At 40.3% G+C, this 27,346-nt stretch overlaps 2 protein-coding genes across 4 annotated transcripts in view; one reads left to right on the top strand and one right to left on the bottom strand.

Annotated features, from left to right (window-relative positions):
- The window catches only part of LOC125102447 (uncharacterized protein C6orf201 homolog), a 29,914-nt gene extending 8,930 nt beyond the window's left edge, over positions 1-20,984 (top strand). The window contains exons 3-6 of one of the 2 annotated variants that reach the window (XR_007128129.1): positions 5,023-5,245; positions 10,243-10,328; positions 10,938-11,128; positions 20,798-20,984. Coding sequence is in view for 1 of the 2 variants with exons in the window: in XM_047733694.1 (XP_047589650.1) it covers positions 5,023-5,245; positions 10,243-10,326 (307 nt within the window). In the remaining variant the exon portion in view is untranslated. Of the gene's footprint in view, positions 1-5,022; positions 5,246-10,242; positions 10,352-10,937; positions 11,129-20,797 lie in introns of those variants that run through there. The other variant, XM_047733694.1, reaches the window with a different exon arrangement.
- Positions 5,352-26,913, bottom strand: ECI2 (enoyl-CoA delta isomerase 2). 2 transcript variants are annotated; one of them, XM_047733692.1, is made up of 11 exons: positions 26,762-26,849; positions 26,485-26,527; positions 23,701-23,865; positions 21,452-21,550; positions 21,031-21,219; positions 18,876-18,945; positions 13,406-13,508; positions 12,295-12,415; positions 8,185-8,274; positions 6,277-6,420; positions 5,352-5,608 (listed from the first exon to the last, which is right to left on the bottom strand). In XM_047733692.1, the coding sequence occupies exons 1-11, from the start codon at positions 26,815-26,817 to the stop codon at positions 5,453-5,455; spliced, it is 1,236 nt and encodes a 411-aa protein (XP_047589648.1). In that variant the 5' UTR covers positions 26,818-26,849; the 3' UTR covers positions 5,352-5,452. The 2 variants fall into 2 exon arrangements, with proteins under 2 accessions (XP_047589648.1, XP_047589649.1); XM_047733693.1 differs by lacking the exon at positions 26,485-26,527 and having other exon boundaries at positions 23,701-23,854; positions 26,762-26,913.
- Positions 26,914-27,346: the final 433 nt, after the last annotated feature.

Genomic DNA, 27,346 nt, shown 5'->3' with positions numbered 1-27,346 from the left:
CTGATCCAAAACCTCCCTGGCCTGTTGGGAAGCGAGGGTGGTAGCAGTCGAGGGGTGGTGAGCATCAGACCAGGTGGTAACAATGAGGATGTGGAATTGCCTGGATTCTGACACTTGAAGTTATAAGCTTTGGGGCACCTGGGGGGCTGAACCAACGTTCAGCAACTGACTCTTGAGTCTGGCCGGGGTCATGATCTCGGGGCCCTGGGATCGAGCCCCATGTCTGGCTCTGTGCTGGCTGTGGAGCCTGCTTGGGATTCTCGCTCTCCCTCTCCCTCTGCCTCCCCCCAGTTCCTGCACACACTCTCTCTCTAAAAAGAAAAAAAAAAGGAAAAAGCAAGTTATAAGGTTTGGTGCCTTGGCAAATTATCTTTGTTGGTCTGCTTCCTTCCCTAATTATGCCAGACAGATGATGTCTCCATATTTGTTTCTTTAGTATTGCTGTACGTGTTGCTGTACAATACCTAATAAAGGATTTCTAGTTAGTACTTAGTGGGTATTCAAAACATATTGCTAGGCTGACAGGAGAAATATATAATTTGCTATAAAGACAGTGTTCTCTCTGCTTTGAGGGTGACAGAGCCAGGCAGAGACATCCAGCTCATGAATTTCCTGTAGTAGACACTCCTACTGTGGTTATTGTTCTATGGAATTAATTTCCTTGTCTACTTTTTTTACCCCAGTATCCTCAGTGGCATAACTTGACAATTTGACTTAAAAATCCACCTTCAAAGAAGGCAAAGATACGTTCTGAAAGAATTAGAACAGTGGTATTTTCTCCTTGGACAATACAAGGAACTAAATTTGTATCTAGATTAAGGGTATAAGTTATTTTAAGTGATGATTCCTGATGACTTAAGATTATTTAACCATACTTTGGAGGCCTATAAAAGAGAAAAAAGCAATTTCACAATCATGGGAAGTTTATACACCTCAATTTCAGGCCATAATGTCTTGACATGAACTAATATATTTTAATTTATATCCTAGTTTGTTTGGTTTCTGAAAAGATAGCTCGATTGTTAGAACATAAGAAATGACATATTTATTCACCTTTCTTCTATAAACATTCATTGGCTGTCCTTTAAAAAGTTAGGACTTATAAAAGCAGGCATCTTTACTTGTTCTTCACATTAGGGGAAAATAATTAAGTATTTTGTTGGCTGTTTGTTTTCGCAGGTTACTTTTATCAGTTTGAAGAAGTTCGTGATTGTGGCTGGTTTGCTTAGTTTTTATCATAATGGATACAAATGCTTTCTCTCTATCCATCAAGTTGATACTATTTATCTTTGCTATTAATATGGTGAATTGTATTGTTTTTTAAAAATATTATTATCACGGAAGAATGTACACAACATAAAATTTCCTATTTTCCCCATTTTTTAAATGTGTACAGTTCAGTGGCATTAAGTACATGCACATTGTTGTGTAAACCATCATTGTCCATTTCCACAAATTTTTCATCTTCCCAGACTGAAACTCTGTTCCCACTGAACACTCATTCCCCACTAACACTCTCATCCCTCCAGCATCTGGCAAACATTATTTTACTTTTTGTCTCTATGGATTTGCCTAATCTAGACCCCTCAATAAGTAAAACCATACAGCATTTGTCCTTTTGTGTCTGGCTTATTTCACTTGCATGTTTTCAACGTTCATCCATATTGAAGCCTATATCAGAAGTTCCTTCCTTCTAAAGGCTGAATATTCCATTGTCTGTATATAACACATTGTTTTATCCAAACAAAAAACCCCCACCATTTACTGAAAATGTCCTCCTTTCCCTATTGAATGGTCTTGGCACCCTTGTCAAATCATTTGATCATCAAAAACAACACTTGAAAAAAGAAAAAAAATTAAAAAAAAACATTTGATCACATATGCAAAGATTTATTCTGATTCTCTATTCTAGTCCATTGTTTATAGGTCTGTCCTTATGCCATGCCACACATTGTGTGTGTGTATAAATATAATTATATATATATATATATATATATATATATATATATATATATAATTGTTATACATTATTATTCCATATTGGAGGTCCAATATTTGACATGTAAATGCTTATGATTGTTATATCTTCTTGCTGTATTAACCCTTTTACTCTCATGTCTTTATCTCTTATTTATAAGTTTTTTAGACTCCTTTGTCTGATATTAGTATAACCATCCCTATTATCCTTTGCTTACTATTTGTAAGGAATATTTTTTTCATACTTTCATTTCTAAACCATGCATGTCCCTAAATCTAAAGTGAGACTTAGGGCACCTGGGTTGCTCAATGGGTTAAGCCTCTGCTTCAGCTCAGGTCATGGTCTCAGGGTCCTGGGATTGAGCCTGCTCCCTCCCACCCCCGCTGCCTGCCTCTTTGCCTACTTGTGATCTCTGTGTCAAATAAAATCTTTAAAAAAATTAAAAAAAATAAAGTGAGACTCTTATAGGCAGTATATTAACTGAATCCGGACTGGTTTTATTATCCATTCTATCAGTCCATGGTTTTTGGAGAGTTCAATCCATTTACATTTGAAGTTAATTATTCATAGGGAAGCACTTACTTTTGCCATGTTGTTTTCTGTATGTTTTACATAGTTCCCTCATTCCCTGCATTACTGCTTCCCTTTGTGTTTAGTTAATTTCTTATACTGACACATTTTGATTCTCTTTTCATTTCTGTGTGTCTTCTATGGGTATTTGTTGGGGGGGGTTACCATGGGCATTACATAATAACATCCTAAAGTTATAACAATCTGTATTACAGATTATTAACTGTATCTTATATGTAGTTCTAACAATCTATAACAATGTATCTTTGTTACCAACTGAACTCAATTGCTGCTCCACCCCTCCACTTATGTTGTTACATATTACTTTTATACCTTGCATACTCATTGATATAAATAAATTACATCTTATGCATTTGTCTTCTAAATCCTATAGAAAAAGTAGATTTGCAAACCAAAATTATAAAAATACCATTTTTATATTTGTGCATGTATTTACTACCTTCACTGGAGAACTTTATATATTTATGTGGCTTTGAGTTACTATCCTCTCATTTCAACTTGGACGTCATTTAGTATTTCTGGTGGGGGCAGATCTTGTGGTAATGAACATCCGCAGTTTTTGTGCAGGAATGTCTTAAATTTCTTCCTTATCTTTGAAGATGTACAGTTTGCCAGATGTAGGTTATCTCACCATTTTAAATATGTCATCCTAACTGCCTTCTGAACCGTAAGGTTTCTGGTGAGAAATCTAATAATCTTTTTGAAGATCACTTTATGTGATGAGATGCTTTTCTCTTGCTGCTTTCAAGATCCACTCTTTGTCTTGGACAGATCTGATTATAACATGTCTTACTGTAGGTCTCTTTGTGTGAATCCTACTTAAACTTCATTGTACTTCTTGGATTAGTATATTCATATCTTTCCTCAAATTTAGCCATTCTTTTTTTTTTTTTTTTGGCCATCTTTTTTTCAAATAACCACCCTGGCCCTTTCTCTCCTCCTTTTCCACCTCACTCCTTCTCTGCCTAGGACTCCCATTGTGTGTACATTGGTTGGCTTGGTGGAGTCTGTCCCATAAGCCTTTTAGACCCTATCCACTTTTCTTCATTCTTTCTTTTTTAGCTCCTCGAACTTGATCATTTCAAACGACTTCTCTTTAAGTTTGCTGATTTTTCTTCTACTTGTTTGAGTTTGATGTTGAACCCCCTCTAGTGAATTCTTCCATTCAGTAATTATAATTTCCAGCCCAGGATTTGGTTTAAAAAAATAATATCATGCACCTCCTTTGTCGATACTTGTATTTTCTTCACGTGCTGCTTTCCCGATGTCCTTTAGTTCTTTGTCCATGGTTGCCTTTAGCTCTTTTGAGGTATTCGACATTTGTTTTGAAGTCCTTATCTAGTAAATCTGATCACTTTTTTGGGGGGGGGGAATATTTCCAGAATTTTTCCTGCTTCTAGTGGGTTGTTTTTGTTTCTTTGCACACCTTATAATCCTTTGTTGAAAACTGGGCATTTTTGCAAAAACAAGTTCCTCTTTCACTGATGGGTAGACCTTCTCTCATGAGTGGGTCTGTGAGTCTTCAGATTAGCCCAGGACTTCTCAGGTATTTTCTGGGCATGCTTCCTGTCTAGGCCTGTATGTTTGTTTGCTTTGGGGTTTTTTTGTTGTTTGTTTTTAATTTTTCCTCAGCTGCTTTCAACGTCTAGAGTCTCCAGCTTCTTGTCAGGGCCTTAAGTGCTCTATATGATTCCTTTTCTGTGATCTCCCTCCCTGCATTGGAGGGTCTGCAGTCAACTTGTACCTTTCATGTTTCATTGTATGCCACTGCTTCTCGTGGTTTCTTGACTCCCATCCAGACTATGCCAACCTTTTCCTCCTGAACTGTGAGTCAGACAAGACAGCAACCAGTCCCTCAGGCAGCCCACACACAGCCCAGAAGGTTGCAAACAAAGTTCACTCTGTTCCTTCCATCCCAAGGCAGGGAGCTAGGACTTAGGTGCATTACTTCCAACCACCCCATGCAGGGTAGCGGGTGGGGTAAGGGCAACTAAGAACACCACACAGTGACCTGCAATTTTCAATGTCTATTTTCTTTGTTGGACATCCACTGGTTTGCTGTAGATGTATGGCTTCTGTAGTTTATTTGGTTTCTGTAGAGAAATGAGGGTATTTAGGAGAGCAAAATATTTCATGCCAGTTTGGCAGCCACTGGAATTATGCCCTTGTCCTTCTCGATATGGCACTAATCGAAACAGGAAGTTACAAGGATGGTTAAGGGAGTTTGGAGGTATGTCTTTCATAATATACCACATTGGACAAGAACTATATCATACATAATTACATAATAGCTGATCCAGATCACTGCTTTTATTTCCAGTGATAGCCCCATCTTCCCTTCTTGCCTTTTTATTAAATTATGGGGAAAAACATGGAACTAAGATTGTCATTTCTTTTCTTTTTTGTGTGTTTCTTTTCTAATACTACTACTGCTCCATTTGCTCCCTTGCTAGGTGGTTGAAGAAGAACATGCAACCCACGGAAGACCTTCAGTCAGTGATCCAGAGGCTATTGGTGTTTGGGCCAATTACGTCCGTCACCCTCTGTGGTCGGCAAAGCGCTATTGTGGTGTTCAAAGACATGACTTCAGCTTGCAATGCTGTGAATGCTTTTCAAAGTAGTACCCCAGGCACCATGTTTCAGTGCTCCTGGCAACACAGATTCATGTCGAAAGATGTAAGACTCCCTATGACCCAAATCTTACATAAATTCTTAAAGCTTGTGGTACGTAACTGGTTTGTCATCAGGGCTCTAGTGAACTATGATAATCATAAATGATATGTTAGCGCTGAGAAAAGGCACAGTTTATTAGTTCAAGTATTGAAAATCAATAATGACAGCACATCCCTTCATTTGAAATGCATAACACTGCTGTAACAGGCATCACAGCTTGGCTTTTTGGGAGAAGAAGTTCATGATGGCATTCATGCATTCGCTTGACAGCCATCTTTCCTGAAGGATGCTGCTTTCTTTGGCGTTAATAGCATGTAGCTTTTCTTTCTCCTGACTTCTGATGATCTGTTTCGAAATACACATGGCCTGAAAACACAAAACCAACAGTAAGGCTAAGGGGCATTCTAGAGGGAGTGGGGTTTATTCTAGAGTGCTGAATTTTGTTTCTCCATGGTTCATGGAATCCTGTCCCGCCTTCAGATGTATGTGTAACATAGGACAGTGCTTCTCAAACTATAATGTGTGTGTGAACCGTCTTGGTAGATGTGGGAGAGGACCTGGGATCACACATTTCTAAAAAGCCTCAGAGAGACACTAAAGCTTCTGATTCCAGGACCACATTTTCAGCAGAATGAATATAAGAGCAGTCAGTCACGAGTCATCCCATATAAAAACCAAAGTGCTACACAAGAAGAATCTCCTAAAAGTCAACCTGATATGGCTTCGCAACTGGATTCAAGAATAACAGTGCTCGGCAAATACCACTTATCATCCTCCTCAAAGTTTTCCCCAGAAAGAACTGTCCCTCTGCCTTCATACGTATCATCGCACTAAAATGCCTCCTTGAGAAGTTTTTTTAAAAAATCAGCATTTCTAACATTATTATGGTTATTTTTAATCTCAAATTTAGATGTGCTTAAAGCCAACCAAGGTATATCTTGTTTTTTAAAATGCTTATTCCCTTAAGGCAAATAAACTATTTCCACGGTTTCTACTAGGAGAAAAAATGAAAAAAACCGAAAGACAACACTAACATTCTGGGGGAGCTTTGAATATGCTTTCAGCCTGGCCCAAACTTCTTTCTGAAAGGTGCTATCAGGAAAAACTTCAGTAACAAGTCCTTGAGCACAGGCTTCTCCAGCAGTTAACTTTTTCCCAAAAATGAGCATCTCTGCTGCCTGAAAAGAAAGCAAGATTAAGACATTAACTTAATGAAACACAGGTCAGTTAACCTCAGAACTAACCTCTGAACTAACCACTTTGAGGAGACAGATGGCAGTTCCTTTATAGTCTTTCGAGGCTGCCAGTATTTCTTGTTAAGGGCGAAACTGAAGACCTCGATAGGCAATGCTTGACAAACTGTGCTGAGAGCATCTCAGGCTCTCTGGAAGGTTTGCAAGTATTTTTGCTTCTGTATGTGTCTGTGCTGAGAAGGCAAGATCAGGGAGCCCAGGGTAGAAAGGACCTGAAGTAGATGCTGATCCTTTAACCCACACAGCTAGAATTTTCCGCTTTATACACTACAATTAAAGAGAACTTAAAAAAAAAAAAAAAAAAAAAAAAGGAAAATCCAGGTCACAGTGAATGCCAACCAAACTTGAGATACCCAAACTTTCAAAATTCCCTTCCTTGGAATTTCTACGCAGTGGTCTAGCTCTGACACTTTTCTTTACCCTGCACAGGTACTACAAATTAGTTCACCTGACCAAAGAAAAGGGAAGAAGGACTGATACTCAGTTTCTAACAAAACAGAGGTCACCAAGCAGATATCCTCTGTATTTCCAGGAGTGCTTTTGGAAAAATATTATTTCATAGTCAAGTGCCCTAAGCCTTGGAGTTGGCTCTGCCCAACTTTTCAAAGTTAAAATCTGTCATAAAGACTCAGGACATGTGATGGAATAATGAGCTTTAGAAAACTATGTATTTGCAGTGAAAACCTGGCAGTCAATAAAAACAGGCTCCATTCCAACCCCTCCCCATTCAGAGCTCCAAGAATTGGCTAAGCCTTCCCTATCCTTGGCTCTTTGCTGTTGGGTCTCATCATGCACAGAGCCTGGCACCTGGGCTTCCAGAGACTCGGGGACAGACATGCACAGCCACGGAACGCTTCTGGGAGTCTGAACACATAGCTAAACCTACTGACGTGGAGGCTGCCATGACTGGGAGCAGCTCTGGAAGGCGTAAACCCCCATGAGGACGGCTTCCAGGGGACCCTGCTCATCTACACAGATATTAAGTGTGACCCCGAGCTGACACAGCCCTGGTCCTCTAACGACTGATGCCACACAGCAGTGGAGGATGAGGCACCGGGCACCCAGGGGCAAAAGCAGATCCTAGTTCTGGGAGTTGGGGAGGGTTTCTAATTTTCCCTCATATCAGACATTTCTTCTATATTTGAAACTTTTAGAGTTGAGGAGCAAATAACTCACTTTTCTTCTGTCTAGATTATCAAGGGAAAGAAAAGAGTATAGAATTACTTTTTGAACAGAGGTTACTTTTTTTAAAGATTTATTTATTTGAAGATTTTATTTATTTATTTGATAGAGAGAGATCACAAGTAGGCGAAGAGGCAGGGAGAGAGAGTGAGAGGGAAGCAGGCTCCCTGCTGAGCAGAGAGCCCGATGTGGGGCTCGATCCCAGGACCCTGGGATCATGACCTGAGCCGAAGGCAGCGGCTTAACCCACTGAGCCACCCAGGCACCCCTAAAGATTTATTTATTTATTTGAGAGAGAGAGAGTGTAAGTGGGGGTGGGGCAGAGGGAGAGAGAGAATCCTCAAGCAGGTGCCCGCTGAGCGCGGAGCCTGACACGGTACTTGATCCCAGGACCCTGAGATTATGACCCGAGCTGAAATCAAGAGTCAGATGCTTAACCAACTGAACCACCCAGGCGCCCTCAGAGGTTACTTATTACAACTTATTTTGAAGGTTTCCAAGAGTTACCTTGGCTGGGCCCATTATCTTCGGAAAAGTGTAAGAGGAACAACCTTCTGGAGTTTGGCCAAGGTGACTAAAAGGAGTGTGAAATGTTGCCTATTTGGAGAAAAAAAGAAAAGAAAGACAATTATTTTTTATGTGATTTTTAAAAATCACTATTTGTATATATCCTCACGATACTAAATTGAGGAAGTTTTGTTTTTGTTTTGTTTAAATTAGGGTTGCTGTGGTATTATCGAACACAAAGTTCACTCTTAGATACGCAGGGTGGTGAGTTTTAAGGAAGGTACATGGTGACGTGCCACCACCGTGTCAAGATGTAGAATTATCTCCATCACCCCAAAGACTTCTTGTGTCCTCTGGAGTCAATCCCTTCCTGACACCCTCAAACCACCACTGCATCTGTTTTCTGCCCCTTGTTTTGCCTTCTCTGGAATGTAATATAAATGGAATCATGCATTCTGTAGCCGTTGGTTCTTAGCATGACTTTTTGAGAGTCACCATGCTACTGTACTGGTGGCTCGTTCCTTGTCATTTCTGAGTAGAATTCCATCGTATGGACACCGCAGTTCCTGTATCCACTCACCAGTGAAGCCACTGGTGTTACTTCTAGTATTTTGGCTATGATGAATAAGACTGTTAATGAAAACTTGTATATAGGTCTCTGCATGTACGTGTTTTCAGTGCTCTTGGATAAATACGTAGGGGTGGAACTGCTGGGATGTGTGGTAAACTGTGGTCTAAGACCAACAAAAGAATTTCCAGCGTGGTGTATCATGTATCACTACCCCCAGCAGTGAATGATTCCAGTTGTTCCACATCCTTGCTAAACCTTGTTATTGTCAGTTGTCTTAACCTGAACTGTCCTGATAGATGTGTAATAGTGGCTTGTGGTTTTAAATTACATTTCTGTAATGACTAATGATGGTGAGCATCTTTTCATGTGCTTATTAGCTCTTTTTATATCTTCTTTGGTGAAGTAACCCTTATAATACTTTGCTCACTATTTTTAAGTTAGTAAGTTGTCTTTCTTTCTTTCTTTTTTTTTTTTAAATTTTTAATTTTTTTCAGCATAACAGTATTCATTATTTTTGCACCAGTAAGTTGTCTTTCTATTAGTGACTTGTGGTTCTTTACATATTCTGATTGTAATAGGTTCTTAATAGAGTCTTTTTCCTATGTTTTAAGGAGCCATTTATTTTTTGTGAGCTATGTGTCCCTCTCCATTGCCCATTTTTACATCAAGTTGTTGATCTATCACTTTATAAAATGTATTTTTAAAAAGTATATTAGAGAGATTACCTTTGATAATATCACCTGGAAAATTGTTTCCTCAGTCTGTCATCTGTCTTGATTTTACCTCAGAGAGGTTTTATTGAACTGCTTTAAACACAAGAATCTATTTAATTGCTTTAAATACAAGAATCTATTTCAATACTGGTTATTTAGACCATAGAGTCATCTTTAGTTTTTTTTTGTTTGTTTGTTTTAAAGTAGATTGCAAGCCCAGCATGGAGCCCAGTGAGGGGCCTGAACTCGTAACCCTGAGATTAAGGCCTAAGCTGAGATCAAGAGTTGGATAATTAGCTGACTGAGCTACCCAGGCGCCCCTTGTTTTTCTTTTTTTAAAGATTTATTCACCTATTGTTGGGGGGGGAGGGGCAGAGGCAGAGGGAGAGAGACTCTCAGGCAGACCCCCTGTGAGTGCGGAGCCTGACGCAGGGATGGATCTCATGACCCCGAGATCATAACCTAAGCTGAAACCAAGAGTCAGAAACTCAACCGACTGCACCACCTAGATGCCCCCCGCCCCTTTTTTAAATTTAAGAAATATTTTTGTGTATTTCTTGACGAATGAGAAGTCCTTATGAAAGGAAATCAATTTATAATTGACAATATGTATGCAGAACATTTAGACCTCACATCCCATAATCAGATATGGCGCTCTTTCTTAATGAATATTGTTAGAAGACATAAATATATAATATACACAGCATGTAAGTAAAAATGAAAATATCAAATAAAAAGTTACTAATGTCACTTATCACTCCCTCCCCACAAAAGCAAGCTTATTCAAGAAGATGTACTGAGAAGTCACAGCCTAAGGAGTATAAGAGGAAAGTGAAAGAAAACATCAACCGTAGCTAAAGGGCCACAAACAGGTATGTGCAGAACTGACAGTAAGCAGCATTTAACTTCTTTTCAGAAATAGAGCAGTAAATGTAATTAAGGGTCAGGCTCTGGCATCTGACTGCTTGGTGACTCTAGAAGCTTCTTAGCCTCTTCGTGCCACAGTAGACTCCTTTATAAAATGGAGACGAAGTACCTATCTCATAGGGTGCTGTGTGCGGAAGTGAGTACGCATCATGTGCATCAACAGCGGGCCCAGGATGTGGTGGGCACTCAAATACTATTTTTATGATTTCTACCCTTTTATTATCTCATAGGGGAAATGTATGATTTGCCAACAAAGAAGCTAATGGGCATTGTTAACTCTTGCCTCTTGCCCATAATAAAGAATAATCTGGTTGTAAGAGTGTTAAACCCACATTTAATATGGTATTTGTTTAAGAAGCCAATAATGGTAAATCCTATAAAATGCATTCCTCTCCACAGGTTCTTTCTTCTGTATCTCTGATTTTAAATTGAACCTTCTTTTAATTCAATTGGTCAGCAGTGGTCACTATTTGTCAAATATTTTACTCTGGGCCAAATGTTTTAGCACTAAAAGTATCTACATATGTTTCTTTCTATTTCAGTTCCATTTTGTATCATAGGACCGAAGTCCTAGATATCTTGAAAAGATGATGGATGTGACAGTCATTTTAAATTCTGAGGGAGAATGTGGAGAATATTCAAATAGGATGATGTATCTGCCTTCTAAGTACTGAAAAATGAGATCCTTAAGTTCAGGTCAGGACCTCCTGACCCCACCCCTGGACAAGACCAGGTGATCAATCAGTCCTCTAACATACATGATGTGACCTCAGGCTATTGATTTCTGCCTTTCAGCAAAAGCTTCTACCTATGAAGGTTAGGCAGCCTGGCACCTAGAATCTCACTTGTTATTTTCATGGTACAACTATTAAAAACAATTAAGTGTGACAAGATGCCCAATCCAATCAAACTGAAACCAGTTAAAAAAAAAAAAAAAGATGAACTCAAGAGATAAAGATCTTGAAATATGGTCATATCTATCATAGAAAACACCTTCAGACAAAACTAGGCATCTCTTCAGTGGTAAAAACCAAACGTTTCCCATAAGGTCGTAGAGCAGGAAACTGTACCACTGCATAAGCAAAAAGTACTCTAAGAATCGATAACCCTAAAAGTGGTTCTTAGTTCTACAGTAAAAGTTCTAAGATACATGGTCATCACATCTTTGTTTATAATGACAGAATTGGAGAGAGCCTAGGGTTCAGCAGTCAGTGACTGGTTATGTCTAAATGGTAAGCTAAGAAGTGATTTTTAACTTAGCCCTTCGTGCTTTTCCAGATTTTTCAAAATTTTATCTTCTACTATGATATACATTAATACTATAGTAAGAACAGAAACTAAAATCAATGCAATTCAATGGTGAACACAACACTAAACCGTTTAGGTAAGTAACTTGAGCTTTCATTTATCTGCAAAGAAGGGTGTGAGGGTAGATAGTCCTTTAAAACCCCTTCTTATTAAAAAATTCTAATATTCTAAAATTCGAAACTCCGGAATTTGTTTACAAGGAAAAAGGTATCAAACTATCCACTTGCAGAACATGCAAAAATACTGTTTCCCCCCTCACCCCACCAACAGCCAGCTTTCAAGAATCTCCTATTTTAAATTAATTGGAAAATCAAAAGTTGAGGAACTGTTACATAATCTGATTAGAATATAGAACCAAAATAGTTGGAACAGTGTTCACAACAATACTGGTGTTTAGGAAAACCAGTTAGTAATGAAGGATAAATAAAACAATTTCAAATTAAACTAAGAGTAATTCTTTGGGAAAAAGCAAAATTTAGTCCATTCTACTATAAATCGTGAAATACATTTATTAACAGCCAACAATAAAAGAGAATTCAGAGGACCTCATTTTTACTCCATGACTTTCTATGTTGCTGGGAGCTCGCTCACCCTGTCGGTCGCATACACAAGATCAAATAGCCCGAGAATGGTGACGGAGATTCCCACAGCTGGACCGTTGACCACGGCAACCAGAGGCTTAGGAAAATCTATGAAAGAGCCTACAAAATCCCTACAGAAATGGAAATACAAAAGCATAGTTAAATGAGCTGGAGGGGATTATGCTAAGTGAAATAAGTCGAGCAACGAAAGACAATTATCATATGGTTTCACTCATATGTGGAACATAAAGAATAGAGCAGAGGACCGTAGGGGAAGGGAGGGAAAACTGAATGGGAAGAAATCAGAGAGGGAGACAAACCATAAGAGACTCTGGACCCTGGGAACCAAACTGAGGGTTACAGAAGGGAGGGGGTGGGAGGTTGAGATAACCAGGTGATGGGTATTTTAAGGAGGGCACATTTGGTGATGAGCACTGGGTGTTATACGCAACTAATGAATTGTTAAACACTACATCAAAAATTAATGATGTACTATATGCTGGCTAATTGAACACAGTACTAATTGAACACAGTAATGGTAATAAACAGTGTCCCAATGCAGCATGATTGAAGTACAGTAAGGAAGATAGCATGAGTATGAAATGAACTCTGACCAGCCTGGACACCGATCTAGATGGCATTTGATGGAAACTCATAGACTGAGTCCTCTATGCTTGACCTTGGTTCAACCTCAGCTAGGTCAGGGCTGTAGGTCAGCTGCAGACTTGCAGACTGGGATGGCTGGCTGAGCGTATGTTGCAATATTATAGCTCATGGGAATCAGGAACCCGGTAGGGATACATGAGTTAAGAAGAGAGAGGCCTTCATGTCCTCTGTGCTGAGAGTACTTTACATGTCCCATTACCCGCAATCATGGAAATCATGCATTTTTCTAGCTGGATGAGAATTTGCTAAATCTCCCTGTTTCAGTATGAGAGAACTTTTTTTTACAACTGTAGTTAACTTTTATGCTTTCTAATTGAACCTCACGTAGAGCAGCAGGATGAATGGGAAACAGCAGTTAAAGTGATAGAATAAGTGTCCACAACTGATAGAAGCGGTCTGAGAAACTTTGATGAATATGAACAAGTCCGCTGGGATCAGACAAATGTCACTCTTACCTCAGTAAAATGGCACTATTTTTAGCTTTCGCCTCTACACCATCAGGAGGAATATTAGTGAAATTAGTCAGGTCATTTCCACTAGAGTAATAATCTCCGTTTCCTGTAAATGAAATCAACAGATTCACCATTCACTCATTCTGTAATTACTGAGTATCTGCCATGTGCTGGGCTCTATAGCAAGCACTGCAAATACACTTGTGAACCAGCCATGGCTCTTGCTCTAATTTACAGACAGGTGAGTAAGCTGGACATTGATCTAGAAACATGCAAACAAATGTAGATAATACAACTCTGATACAAAGGAGAAGTACTCAATGATGATATGACAGAGTCTAACAGAGGATCTGTTTTAACCTGAAGGTTTAAGGAGGGGTGTTTCTAAGGAAGGAAAAACTGAACTGAGATCTGAAGGACAGGCAAGGCTAGCTAGAAGAAGAAGGGTAGGAAGAATTCATGCCGAGGGAACAGCATGCGCAAAGATCCTGTGAAAAGGGCTAATTCTGGCCACTGTGCCAGAGCAGAAAAAGCCAGAGGGGAAGCTGGTGTAGGAGGAGGACAGGCAGTATGGACCATTCAGGGCTTTGCTGATCCATTAAGACTTTTTGACACCACCGAAGGTGTTTTGTGTTAAAGCATAATTTACAGAAACAAGAACACCAATTTTAAACATTCAGCTCAATGATTTTTGATGACGGCAAATACCTGCGCGATCACCATCTGAAACAAGATATAAGACCTTTCTACCATCCCAGAAAGTTCCCTTAAGCTCCTTTCCAGCCATCCCACCCCACCTTGCCCTGACACAACCACTTTCTGACTTCAATCACCGTAGAATACTTTTGCCTATTTTAGAAATTTTATATGAGGAATTCTATATGGACTCTTGTGTCTGTGTTCTCTTTGCTGAACTGTGTCTTAAAGATTCACCTATGTTCTCGAATCAGTTCTCCATTCCTTTATATTGCTGCGTAGTAGTCCACCGTATGTCCAGTCAACACTGTTCATTCGTCTGCTGGTGGACATGAGTTGTTTTTGGCTCCTGTGAACTAGATTACAAATCATTCAGTGGATACCTGCTCAATTTAGCTGAACTAATTGCTTAGGAGTGGACTGATATGTCACTGAGCTGGCAGAGGTTTTATTCCATAAAAAGCTGCCAGTTTCCTGAAGCAATCTCATCTGAGAAATGTGGAGAGGTCCCAATTGCTTGGAATCATCACCAACATTTCATGTTTGTCTATCTTTTAGATTTTAGTCATTCTACTGGGTGAAATATCTCACTGATTTTAATTTCCATTCTCTGAAGGCTAATGATATTGAGCACCTTTTCATGTATTTATTGGCAATCTGTGTTATCTTCTTTTATGAGGTGTCCAAATCCTTTATCTCATTTTTAAATCTGGTTGTTAACTGTTAATTTCTAACGAGTTCTTTATGTATTTTGGGTAATAATCCTTAATCTAATTTATGTAGAGCAAACAGTCCCGTACCCCAGCCTGTAGTATCTGTATATTCATTTTCTTACTATTGTCTTTGATAAGCAAATATTTTAAATTCTGATGAAGTCCAAGTTGTAAATAGTTTCTTTTATAGCTAATGCTTTTTGCATCCTGTCCAAGAAATCTCTGCCTACCTCAAGGTCACAAAGAGACTGTTTTCTTCTAGAAGCTTTAAGTTTCTGGGTTTTATGCTTACATAACTTTTAAATTAGATTTTGTATAGGGTGTAAGATGGGGTTGAAGTTCATTTTCCCCCATATGGGTATTTAGTTTCTCTGGCATCATTTGTCAAAAGCTTTTTCTCTTTCCACTGAAATGTCTTGGAAACACTGAAATTTTAACTGGGGGAGTAATAAGATTTTTATTTGGAAAAAGATTCTATTGGATCTGTGAGATTGGACAAGGCAAGGGAGAGAGGAGGACAAAAGGCAATCAGAAAGATGAGATAGGGACTGTTTCAGTTCAGACAAGAGTCCATGGTAGCTTGGACTAGTGCAGAGGACAAAAAACAATGGGCTACTAATGACAGGAAATAGGATTAGATTGGACATAGTTGGTGAGAGAGGGACAAGATCAATCATGAATGTTAGGATTCTGGTCCATGTAACAGGGCAAATGTGGAGCCACCCACTGTGATTTGGAATACTGAGAAAGCTCCAGAGAGAAAGACGTGGGGGGTGACACCTATGAAGAAATGCCAGCTGGATATACTGGACGGGAGCCCTGGGGAGTGTCTTGACCCAAGAGATACCAAGGGGGGAAGCACCAGCATATGGATTTTTGTTGGAGAGAGGGCATGGATGCAGGGTCCAGGGAGAACAAGAAGTGAGAAGAGAACAGTGCCTAGAACTAACCTTTCAGGAACCCTCCCTTCTGATGACCACATAGAGGATGAACCCGCAAAGAAAATCAGAGACAGCAGACTGGAGGGCAGACCTAGGGAAGCCTAGGGAAGACAGAGGTTTAAGAAGGGGGAGAAGACAGATGAAGGCTGAAAAATGGCCCTGGATTTAATGATACAAAGGTCAGAGTGGGAATCTAAGCAAAAGGTAGAGACCACACTAGAATGGGCTCAAGGGCAAGTTTCAAAAGAAAAATTCAGAAGACATATTTGTTTTGTAGTAGGGCTTCAGTTATATCTGGGGAACTGAGAAACAAAGAGCTATATTTGTTATCGGCAGTATTTTTATCTAATAAATTTGTTCTTTTTCTTGCATTACTATCAGGAGCAAATGGTGTCATTAATAATATTTTCAATAATTTTATGAGTAATAAAGCTTCTTTTCCAAACACATTGTTATGCTGGTCTCCAACATATATATAAAAAATTAACAGCTGAACTTTTCTTTGGACTCAAAACAGAAGTGACGGATGAGAGAAAGAAAAGAAAAATGCCTGGGAGCATTCAGGAAGAAAGATAGAAAATCACAACCACTAAAGAATGATGGCATCAGAGGCCATAAAAAGGACAGGCAACACTAAAAATGCGATCAGAGTACCGGATTAAGAATAGTGAGCAAAGCAACAGAAGACAAGAGTTAAGAATTCAGAGACAATAAAAGATAAGAGTCCCAGCAGACCAAGACATTTCTTCTATAACTAGAATTTCTTTCAAAAAGAACAGATCAACTAAAACAAAAACATTCAGAGATACTATCAAAGAAAACTTAAAACAAGACCTTCCTAATGAGTTTTCACAGGATACATATGTTCTATGAAAAAGTGATAAAGGATGGGAAAGTACCCCCTGGTCTTCTAGAGGGAATAAAAAGATCTTATAAAAACAAAATTAATGGTAGCCTCAAACTTCTCCAGGGCAACATTCTATGCGAGAAGATAATGGAACACTACTTAGCAGACAATATACTCAGAAGAGAATTCTGAGGAGCACTGGGAAATGCGTGCTCCCTTCCTCGCCTCTCATAGGGGCAACCAAGAGACACTGTCCAAGGGGAGTCAGACAAGCTAGAGAAATTGATGGGTACCATGCAACGCTGTAACAGCAATTACTAAAAGCAGGAAAAAAACCTTTCAAACCATGAGAAGTAAAGCACACACCAAGTCCAAACCAGATCACGAAGTAAAAAATAACAGTCAAAGGAAACGTAAGTAATAAGTATATGTAAGATGCAGAACTAAAAAGTAACAGATCTGTCATATACATAAATCAAAACAGGTAAAGGGGCCTTTACAAAAAAAAAAAAAAAAATCAGACTGGATCAACGAGGGAAAAAAATCTAACAATGTGTTCTAGGAGACGCAGACTGTAAAAAGTAATTCAGAAAGACAGAAAGCTAAACGGATGGGTAAAGGTTTGCCAGGCAAGTGCAAATAGTATCAAGGCAGGTGTTAAGGCATTACTATTCGACGAGGTTGATTTCAAGGCAGGAAGCCTTAAGTGAGACAAAAGATGACCATTTTATAATAAAGGATAACTATTCACAAGTCTTCTAGTGTCAATAAGATAAAAACTTGCTTTAAAGCAATTTTTTTGACATGAAGGAGAAAGTGAAAGAAACATAATAGCAATAAATGCCCTCACTTTTTTCAGTCTAAGATTAATTAGAAGACAAAACCAGAAATGGGGAACCTAACATAAATTAGAAAGGTCAGTCTAACTGACATATTTTTAACTCTGTATCTTCAAAGAATGAACTTATTTTTGAATAGTTCCTGGATGATATAAAAAGTTGGCCATTTTCCAGTTCTTTATCTTCAAGGTAGAGAGTTCAATATGGAGCTATATACATAAAACTTAATAGATTTTTTTTTTAAAGATTTTATTTATTTATTTGACAGACAGAGATCACAAGTAGGCAGAGAGGCAGGCAGAGAGAGAGAGGGGAAAGCAGGCTCCCTGCTGAGCAGAGAGCCCAATGTGGGGCTCCATCCCAGGACCCTGAGATCATGACCTGAGCCGAAGGCAGAGGCTTTAACCCACTGAGCCACCCAGGCGCCCCAAGCTTAATAGATTTTTAAAAAGTAAATCTAGTGGGGCACCTGGGTGGCTCAGTCAGATAAGTGTCCAACTCTTGATTTCAGCTCGGGTCTCAGGGTAATGAGATTGAGCCCAGTGTCAAGCTCTGTACTGTGTATGGAACCTGTTTAAGATTTGGTCTTTCCCTCCTCCCTGCCTACCCCTCCACTCCAAATAAATAAATAAATAAATAGATAGATAAATAAATAAATAGATAGATAGTTAGATAAATAAATAGATAAATAGATAAATAAATAGATAAATAAATAAATAAGTAGATAAATAGATAAATAAATAGATACATAAATAAATAAATAGATAAATAAATAAATAGTAAATCTCGTAAAACTGATCATCTGATTATAATTAAGTGAAACCAGGAATCAAGAACAGAAATGGAAAACCAAAAACCAACCAACAAAATAAACAACAACAACAAAAAAGCCTTTCTGGAACTCTAAGAAATTAACATTATTATGTAATGCTAGGATCAAAGAGGAAATAGAAACCAAAAGTGGAGAATATATAGAAAATAACTATAATAAAAGCACTACTTATCAAAACTTAAGTTTTCACCTATAAAATAAGTAATCATAGGGCCTAACTTCATTGGGTTTGTTGCAAGAATGCTTAGAAGAAATTAAAAACTAAGAAAAAAAAAAACCACTTTAAAAAGAATAGAGTATCTCAGGGTACCTGGGTGGCTCAGTGGGTTAAGCCTCTGCCTTTGGCTCAGGTCATGATCTCAGGGTCCTGGGATGGAGCCCCGCATCGGGCTCTCTGCTCAGCAGGAAGCCTGCTTCCCCTCCTTCTCTCTGCCTGCCTTTCTGCCTACTTGTGATCTCTCTGTGTCAAATAAATAAATAAAAACTTAAAAAAAAAAAAATCTCAGTACTGGAAAAGACCTCAGAGCTATTTGCTCAACTTCCTATCTGGTTGGAAATCCTCCAAAGTAAATTTAATTATTAAGAAATTCAAGAAAATGTCTTACCTGTTAAAACAGTTATGGCAGAGTCATCCTTGCTTGCGGCTTCAAGTGCAAGTATGATTTCTTGATACATCTATGTGAAAGGGGGAGACAAGAAAAAGATAGGAACTCTGAAAATGACAACCATAGTGTGGGATTCACTAAAAGTCAGTCTGTAAGCCTGTCCTCTATAAAGCGCCAACTGTGATGCTGGTTGTATTTACATAACCAAAAAGGCGGCCCAATACAGTTGAAAGGATTTTCAATCCTTTTACAATTACTTGGTGTGTGTTACATACCATGTGCTCTTGTGGACACTGGGGGATATATCCACCTTTCCCCAAAAGTGAACAAATAAGACCTAGTCCTTGAGCTTTTGGAATTAATAGAGAGGGGGAACTCTAAACTGGGTGGAAAGTACATCATGGCAGACAGCTTGGAGGAAGCACTGATATCCAGCATGGGTGGGATGGGAGGCGGCCAGGGGAAGATTTCCATGAAGCAGTTTGTCAGCTTTGACCTCAAAAAAGAGCATGCATGTCCCAGGCAGTCTGGAAAGTGTCAAAGGCTGGGATTTCAAGACATGTAATGGTAGCTGGAGACAATGGGTCCAATATTTTAAATTAGCAACGTCTGTGAAAATCTTGGGAGGTGCTGTTGTTACAGTTTTTAATGCACTGGTGTCAATTCTACCTCAGATAAGACATCGGTGTAGGAGAGAATGATGAAGAGGGTTGGTATTTATGGATACACAGATACTGAAAAAAAAATATGGACTTGACATAATAGACAAGTAAAGGTGAAGTTGTATTCACTGAGGGAGGAAATGAGGAAATAACTCCATTATTATTATTATGGTTATGATGACACAGCATGACTGGGTAACTGGCCAGAGCTGGGATTATGACATGGATATATTAGGGTTTTAATTTAGGTTTTCCAGCTTATTAGTTATGGGAATTTGAGCACATTCCTACTTATTTTATTGTTAAATAGTATTAGAAGTGGGACCCTTGTGGGAATTAAAGAAATCTCTGTGTGGAAAGTGCTGACACACACTGGGCACTCTGCAAAGAGCAGCCGCTATTTATTATCACCACCATCATCACTATCATCACCATCATCATCACCATCACCACCACCATGATCAAAACCATCACCATTATCACCACCACCATCATTCACCATCATCACTATCATTACCACCATCACCATCATTCACCATCATCACCACCACCACCATCACTACCATCTTCATCACCATCACCACCATCATCATCACCACCACCACCATCATTACCATCTTCATCACCATCACCACCATCATCCCCATCATTCACCATCAAAACCATCATTATCATCACCATCAATACCATCATCACCACCATTATCACCATCATCATCATGATCACACAGAAATGAGGCAATGGCAATGAAGTTGAGGATCAAATGTTTTACCAAGTCAATGGCACATATCCAACTTCACGGAATTCTTATTTAACACTATTTTAAGTGAGCAGACTCCTTCTGCTATAATATAGATGACAAACCCAATGAAAAGGATTATAGCCACGCAAATTTTACTTGCAGTTCAGCACCAAGCATCCAATTAATTACCCACATATTTTTCAAGGGGAAGGGGTAGAAGTGGTTATTTTTATTATCATTGTAGTTTGATGAAAGACTCAAAGATCAAAGGAGCTCTTGTGAGCAGCTCATCTGAAGCAGAGTTGGGTTATGCTATATTTAAAATGAAGGTCCTCTTTCCTTTCTCCCTCTACTTGTATAAATAAAGGCCCATGCAACTTGAACAGTAGTCACAAGTCTAAATGAAAGGAGCAAAGTCTGGGGACAGTCTGTGTCAACCTTAGAGAACCTCTACACCTACTCTCTTATATCAATGTATGTTTCATTTCTATTTAATTTATTTGTGTTTCTAACATTAGGAGAGTTGCAGGGCTTTTTTGGACACAAAGAACCTACCCAAAGCCAACAAATTCTAAGTAACAAATGCCCAACTCAGTTGTATGAAGAAGTAGCCACCATTACTAATCTTCCTACACAAATCAAACAAGAGCTCACAACAATAGCAATGATGCTGAAACATTCTAGTTGTTGAGTGAAACAGACAGAGGGAGGAAAGAAAAGTAGGACAAAGTCCCAGGGCAAGTCACATTACCTGTTCGGTCAATGCATTCTTTTTGGCAGGCCGGTTCAACATGATCTTTGTGATGCCGTCTTCAGAGGTCATCACCACTGTTTCGTATCCAGCTTGTTTCCGGTCTGCTTCAGGCTTCGCTTGGCTAGAGGAGTCAGACGAAGAACTCAAACCAGACACCAAATCCACATAGTTCTGCCTAGCCGTTTCCTGAGGAGAAGATGACAAATAACCTCAATCCTCGGTCAGTAAGCAAGCACTGTGAGAAACTTAACCATGCTAAGAAACAGCACCTTGCAATGAAGAAAGAAGAGAGGTCTGATTCAACAGAGTCCAACCAGATCTCGCAGGTTCTACCTACAATGGTTTAATAACGAGAAGCACCCATCTTCCTCCGGGAATATAGCAAGTAAAATAAAAGCAAAGTAGCAAGTAAATGTACCTTGGGCAGATTGCCAAGAGCATTCCATGCCTCCCATTTGGCCTTATTGATCAAGTCAAACACACCCGGTTTGGGTGTATTACAAGGTCCTTCAGTGGCCTGGGAAAAGGACAGGGGCAATTATCAGTTACATGTCCATGCAAATTAGAGCGTCAAATAGTTAAGATTTAAAATGTACAACTAGCATGAATGCGCCGTCCCCTCCCAAACACTTTTAGAAGATACATAAATTCATCTTAACTTCCCCCTTGCACTGTCTTTGATGCTGCTGCTAAAAATATACAACAGAAAAAAGACCGGAGAGACAAAATGTGCCATCAGCTACCGGTCCCTAAAATAAGTCATAAATGCCTGGATATGAAAACAAAGTCAGACAAGGGGTTTGGGAAAGTACTTTTTAAAAACTCCTAGGGCGCCTGGGTGGCTCAGTGGGTTAAGCTGCTGCCTTCGGCTCAGGTCATGATCTCAGGGTCCTGGGATCGAGTCCCGCATCGGGCTCTCTGCTCAGCAGGGAGCCTGCTTCCCTTCCTCTCTCTCTGCCTGCCTCTCTGCCTACTTGTGATCTCTCTCTGTCAAATAAATAAATAAAATCTTTAAAAAAATAAATAAATAAATAAAAAATAAATAAATAAAAACTCCTAATAGTTAGTTTTGTATCAATGATCCCATTTTTCACACACAGTCAAAATATTCAAGCAAACTATCTTCAAACGTAACCAGCCAACAAACATTTGGAAACCTACCATATATTCTGAAACCCACTCAAAGGCACAAAAAAATTCCACGAATTCAGTGGTGGATTTCTGCCAACTGAGAAGAGTTGAACCTGGGGTAGCAGGGATGGGAGAGTGCCAGAGCCACTGGCCCTATAGAAACTTAAATGAAAGCTATGCAAAGAGGAACCATAGAAAACAACTAAATTTTACTTGTTTGAGAGTAGGTGGACTGAATGTTTTGAGATGAATATCCCATGCTGCTTATGTAGCCACCTGTATAAACTTTAAATACCACCATTAGCTGAAAGAGGAAAGAAGAAAGAGGCTTTGAGAAACAAAGGCAGTGGGAGAGGCATAGATTTTCCAAAGACAAAGAGGCAAAGGTCACCCTGCAAGAAGGAGATTATCTGGAGAGAGAGAGGCAACATGGTATGCAAGTCCCCCTCCCCGCACCCAGCCTGGAGTCAGGAAACAGTACTTCCCCCAGAACAGATGTGTAGTAACACACAGGGAGTACTGCCCACCAGGGAAGCTCACTTAAGCTCTGGTGGTCAGAGTTTTCATTTGGGGCTCCACGGGGTAGGCATGGCTGACTACATAGCCAGGAGCCCTCACTCTAAATCACACTGTGAGACTCAGGCCGACAGAGACACTCCTTAGCAGGCCTGACCTTTCGAGGCTTAGGGATTACTTCCCAGAAGTTAAGCTCAAAGTCCTGGCCTCTTTCTGAGCAAAGTCAAATTCTAGGACACTAAGAGAGGCTCATACCGATCATGGGAAGAGGAACACAGATTACACACAGGAGCCCCAAACCAGCTGACTTCCCAAGGTTGTCCTTAGACATCACAACTTAAAAATTTTAGTTTGAAATTTTTGTTATACAAATTTTCAAACATATAGAAGAGTAGAGTATTATAACGCATTCCAAATACTCAACTCAATAACCATCAATTTCTGGCCATAATTACTTTGTCCATCCTTTTCTTTCTTTCCTTCCTCTCTTTCTTTCTTTGTTTCTTTCTTTCTTTCCTTCCTTCCTCCTTCCTTCTTTTTTCTTTTTCTTTCCTTCCTTTCTCGCATTTTAGTGACTCTCAAAGTGCCATTCTATTTCAGCCCAACATAGTTAGTGTGCATTCCTCCAGAACATCAACATTTTCTTATATAACCATGGTGTCTTTAATAATAACTCCTAGGTATCACCTAATACTCAGTCCACAAATTTCCCCAGTGGTCTCAGAACAGTTTTTCAGTTGATTTTTTTCTAGTCAGAAGCCAAATAAGGTCTACACCTTCAGTGGTTATCTCTTTTAAGTCTCTCTGACTCCAGAGTGATCCTGGTGGGTTCCTTTTTGCTATAACAGTACTGCAAAGACAAGTATACAAAAACTCCCATGTAGACACTCTTTAGAGGAAAGGAAGCAATACAAACCTTCATAATATGAAAGCTGCATTTCAGTAGAACACATGGCAGATCTATCTGAGTAGCCATCGGCTCAAAATGTCTCTAGGTTACGTCAGACATTAGGCATTTACCTGCTTATAGAGTGCATAGAGTTTGAGCTTCACTTCATTTCCTGGGTCCTTCTTCAACAGTTTCACCTGATTCATCGCATTCTCAAAATCCTCCTGACTGGCTCCCATTGCTGTTTTGCTCACGTGCAGCTGAAGTGCCGGGACCTTCAGGGAGCTGCAGACAGGCAGACTGATTTCTAATGGCTGCCAATCCGTACATACCAAAACGCTCTGTTTCTCCTGAAATACGTTCCCTGTACCTGACCCTGTACAACAAGATGGCTGCAAACGGTTAGTGGTGTAAGGGTCATGGTTAGTGGTGTAAGGGCCACGGGCAGGCCATCCCAAGATGGGCCCCTTGGGCATGAGCAATATTTTGAGTTAAAAGCAAACAAAGCCCAGCAGAAGCAGGAAAAGCTCTCTGACTCCCCATCTACTGCCCAAGTTTACATTGGAAAGAAGAGCCTGTACCACGAAGAGACCCATGAACAGAGATTCCTCTTTATCTAAGAAACTTATCTGAGTAATGGGACAATCTTTGTTTTCTCAAGATCTCCTCTCACCTTCCTGCTAATGGTCTTCCTCTGTTTTGTATCCTCAGACTCCTAACCCTTCTCCTTAGCTCAGAATATAAGCTTCAAAATATAAGTCATGTAAGCCTCACGCAGCCCATCTTTGGAATTTGACGTTTATGTGGATTCCATATGGGTATGAAACGAAATTTGATTTTCTCCCATTAATCTGTCTCTTGTTAATTTGATTCCTAATCCAGCTAGAAGGACCTTAAAGGGCAGAATAAATTTCTTCCTTCCCAACAGTGGTTTTCAAAATGATCCCTAAAAAAAGAAATACAGAAGCTAACTGTAGCAATCTTAAAATAAAGGAAAAGGAAGCTACAATCCAGCACAGCAATTAGAGCAATTCTAATTAGATACTGATAAAAGCCAAGGGATCGTGAATGTAAATTCTGCCACAGGCAAGAAAGTAAATGAAAGGCACTGTAAGATGTAAGTGAGCAGGAGACTGAGACTGAAGAGTGCACAGAATTTGGTCTTTTGTGTCCTAACAGCCAGAAATCCTGTCTGCCCTTGTCGCTCCTTTGATTACAGACCCATCACCCTCACTGATTAACAAAGTATAAAATTATTAAAGGTCAATTCTTTCTGTTCAGCAAAATGTGTGTCCCAACCTATAGGTGGAAGGGATATTGGAAAGATGCTGGGGTTCAGAGCTAACGGCCAAGAAAGAATTCTTGAGACGTCTTTGGTGCAAAAATGGTGATTTTATTAAAGCATAGGGACAGGACCGGGGGCAGAAAGAGCTGCACCAGGGTCATGAGGAGTGGCCCATCCCACACTTTCTTTTTTTTTCCCTTTCTTTCTTTTTTAGATTTTTTTTTTTAATAAACATATAATGTATTTCATCACACACTTTCAAGTTGGAAAGGGGTTAGGGATAGCCTAAGTCTCTAGCGAATTTTGAAAGCAAGGTTTCCAGGACCTCCAAGGACCAACTATTGTTAGGAAAAGGTCATTTATTACTGTCTAATGAAACCTTAGTCATGAGACCCTTCAGATGTGTATCTGTGGGTCATAAGCTTGGGGGATGATTGTCAAGGTGTATCTTGGGGTAGAGATAAAGGAATTTTTATATGTTAATGTGGACTTACAGGAGCCTGGGGGCTGGGCTTAAGATTGCTTTTTGCCTTTAGCAAAGTATTAACACTAAGGCAACTGAGTTCCCAGAGGAATGTCGCTTTGTCTGTTTCAAGGACTCGTCAATGGGCTGTTAAGTAGTAAGGAAATTTAATTTTTCTTTTGCTTTTGTTTCCCACATCAAGAGGAGGAGAGACTGGGTTAAGATACAAGAAGGGTTCAAAAAGACAGATGAGCTGTAGTTGGCATTCCAGTCAAAGAGCCACATCTTAGTAGGTGGGGGACTTATCTAGAGGAAATCTAACTGCTGTGGAAGCTAGTCTGTGAAGCTGCGCTGATTGCTGATTAACACGTAATGACGCACCCTGAGAAGGTTAACCAGCGAGCTAGGAGCAGAGCAGAAACAGCGAGCACACCCAGGCAGAGTGTTTAGTAGGCAGAGGAAGAGAAAATTTCGGTGCACAGTATTGAGGCCACAAGCAAAAAAATGATGTTCCCAATGAAGACCCTGGCATATAAAGTTAAAGTCAGTGGGATCCAGGATGATTAAAATAATACAGTTTTAATAATGCCCACACCCAATGGATTACTTCCTCTGCAATAATACGACTTTCAGAGCATAAAGAACCCCTAGGTTCAAACTCTGAAATACTAGTAATTCAGTAAATTAGTAATTTTGCAATTTCTAATTACTAACTGAAATTAGTAATTCAGTAAAGTCTTCAATAATTTTTACATTAAATAACTGAATTTGTTTCTCTCCAAAAAGGGAAAAACTCTGCATCCTACGTGATGTATGTTAAGCTCCAAATAGAAAACGAAAGAACAAAATGTCTATCACAAAGCCTAAATGTGCAAGCTCTCACAAAATACGCACAAACTCACTTATTTGAAAGTGAGCTTTAAAAAATTACGAAGCACTACCGTTTAATACATAAAATCGAGAAAATCATTTATAATCCCACCACCTCAGTTTTTACATAGCTTGTGCTCCCCGCGGGTTAACACTACAGAAGTGTTCCCCAGGAAGCAGTCTGACCCCACACGGAGAACGGCCTGCGTTTCTACAGCATTCAGCAGAAAAGCCAAGCGTGCTGAGATGTTCTACCCCGTTTTAGCGAATTAGGTTGGCAACCTAGCAGCAGCCCAGGAGGAGGGCTGTGTGGCCCAAGGGGAGAGCTGAGCGCGAACGCCTGGGGAGAAGTGGCAGCTCAGGCCTCCCCGCGCGTCCACCGAGACCATCTCGCGCCCAGCCAGAGAGAGGGCGCGCGTTTAAGGACACCTGCCATCACTCCCTCCCTGGAAAAACCATAAAAGCATAGCCCTGTGGCTACCCGGACAAGATAAGAGACAGGGCAGCTCCCGCGCGCGGCGACCGCCCCTGCTCGCCGGGATCCCACGGGCGACCCTGGATCCTCAGCACTTACCCCCCGACCGCTCTCCGACACCAGCACCGAATCAGCCGACTGGTTACCCCAGCCATGGCTACCCGGAAAAGTGGGGCGTGGGCGGAATTCTGCGGTGGTATCTAGAACCTGGATGGCCCGGAGGCAAAGGGGCGGGGAGTGGAGCGGGACCCGATAGGTCAGGGTAGGGGGCGGGGCCAGGCGGGGGCGGTTCCAGGGCCCGGGGTGAAGCCGCGACCCAGAGAGGGGGATAGGGAGGGGGAGGCGAAGAGGAAGGGGTAGGAGGAGCAGGAGACCAGGCGGGTCGCGTCGCGGGGATTTAGACGGGCTGTGCCGACGCGCGCCCCCTCCGGGGCGGGAACCGGAAAAACATAGCTTGGAGGCGTGGGCTATCCGAGCTCCTTGGGGTGCGTTCGGAAGAGCGTAGGTGTATCATGGGGACACAGGAACTGCCAGCTCTGGGGCGATCGCTTCCCTCCGCACCTCGACGTCCCTTCAGCCCCCAGCCACCAGGAAGGAGTTTTGCGTTAAGGGGGGAAAACAGTAAAGGTGTGTTTAAAACACACACACGCGCGCACACACCCCACCTAATTTACCGCTGCCGAA

Source organism: Lutra lutra, chromosome 6 (assembly GCF_902655055.1).
Source record: "Lutra lutra chromosome 6, mLutLut1.2, whole genome shotgun sequence".
Taxonomy (NCBI): Eukaryota; Metazoa; Chordata; class Mammalia; order Carnivora; family Mustelidae; genus Lutra; species Lutra lutra.
Note: the sequence above shows the minus strand (reverse complement) of the source record. Positions and strands in the feature narration are given on the sequence as shown.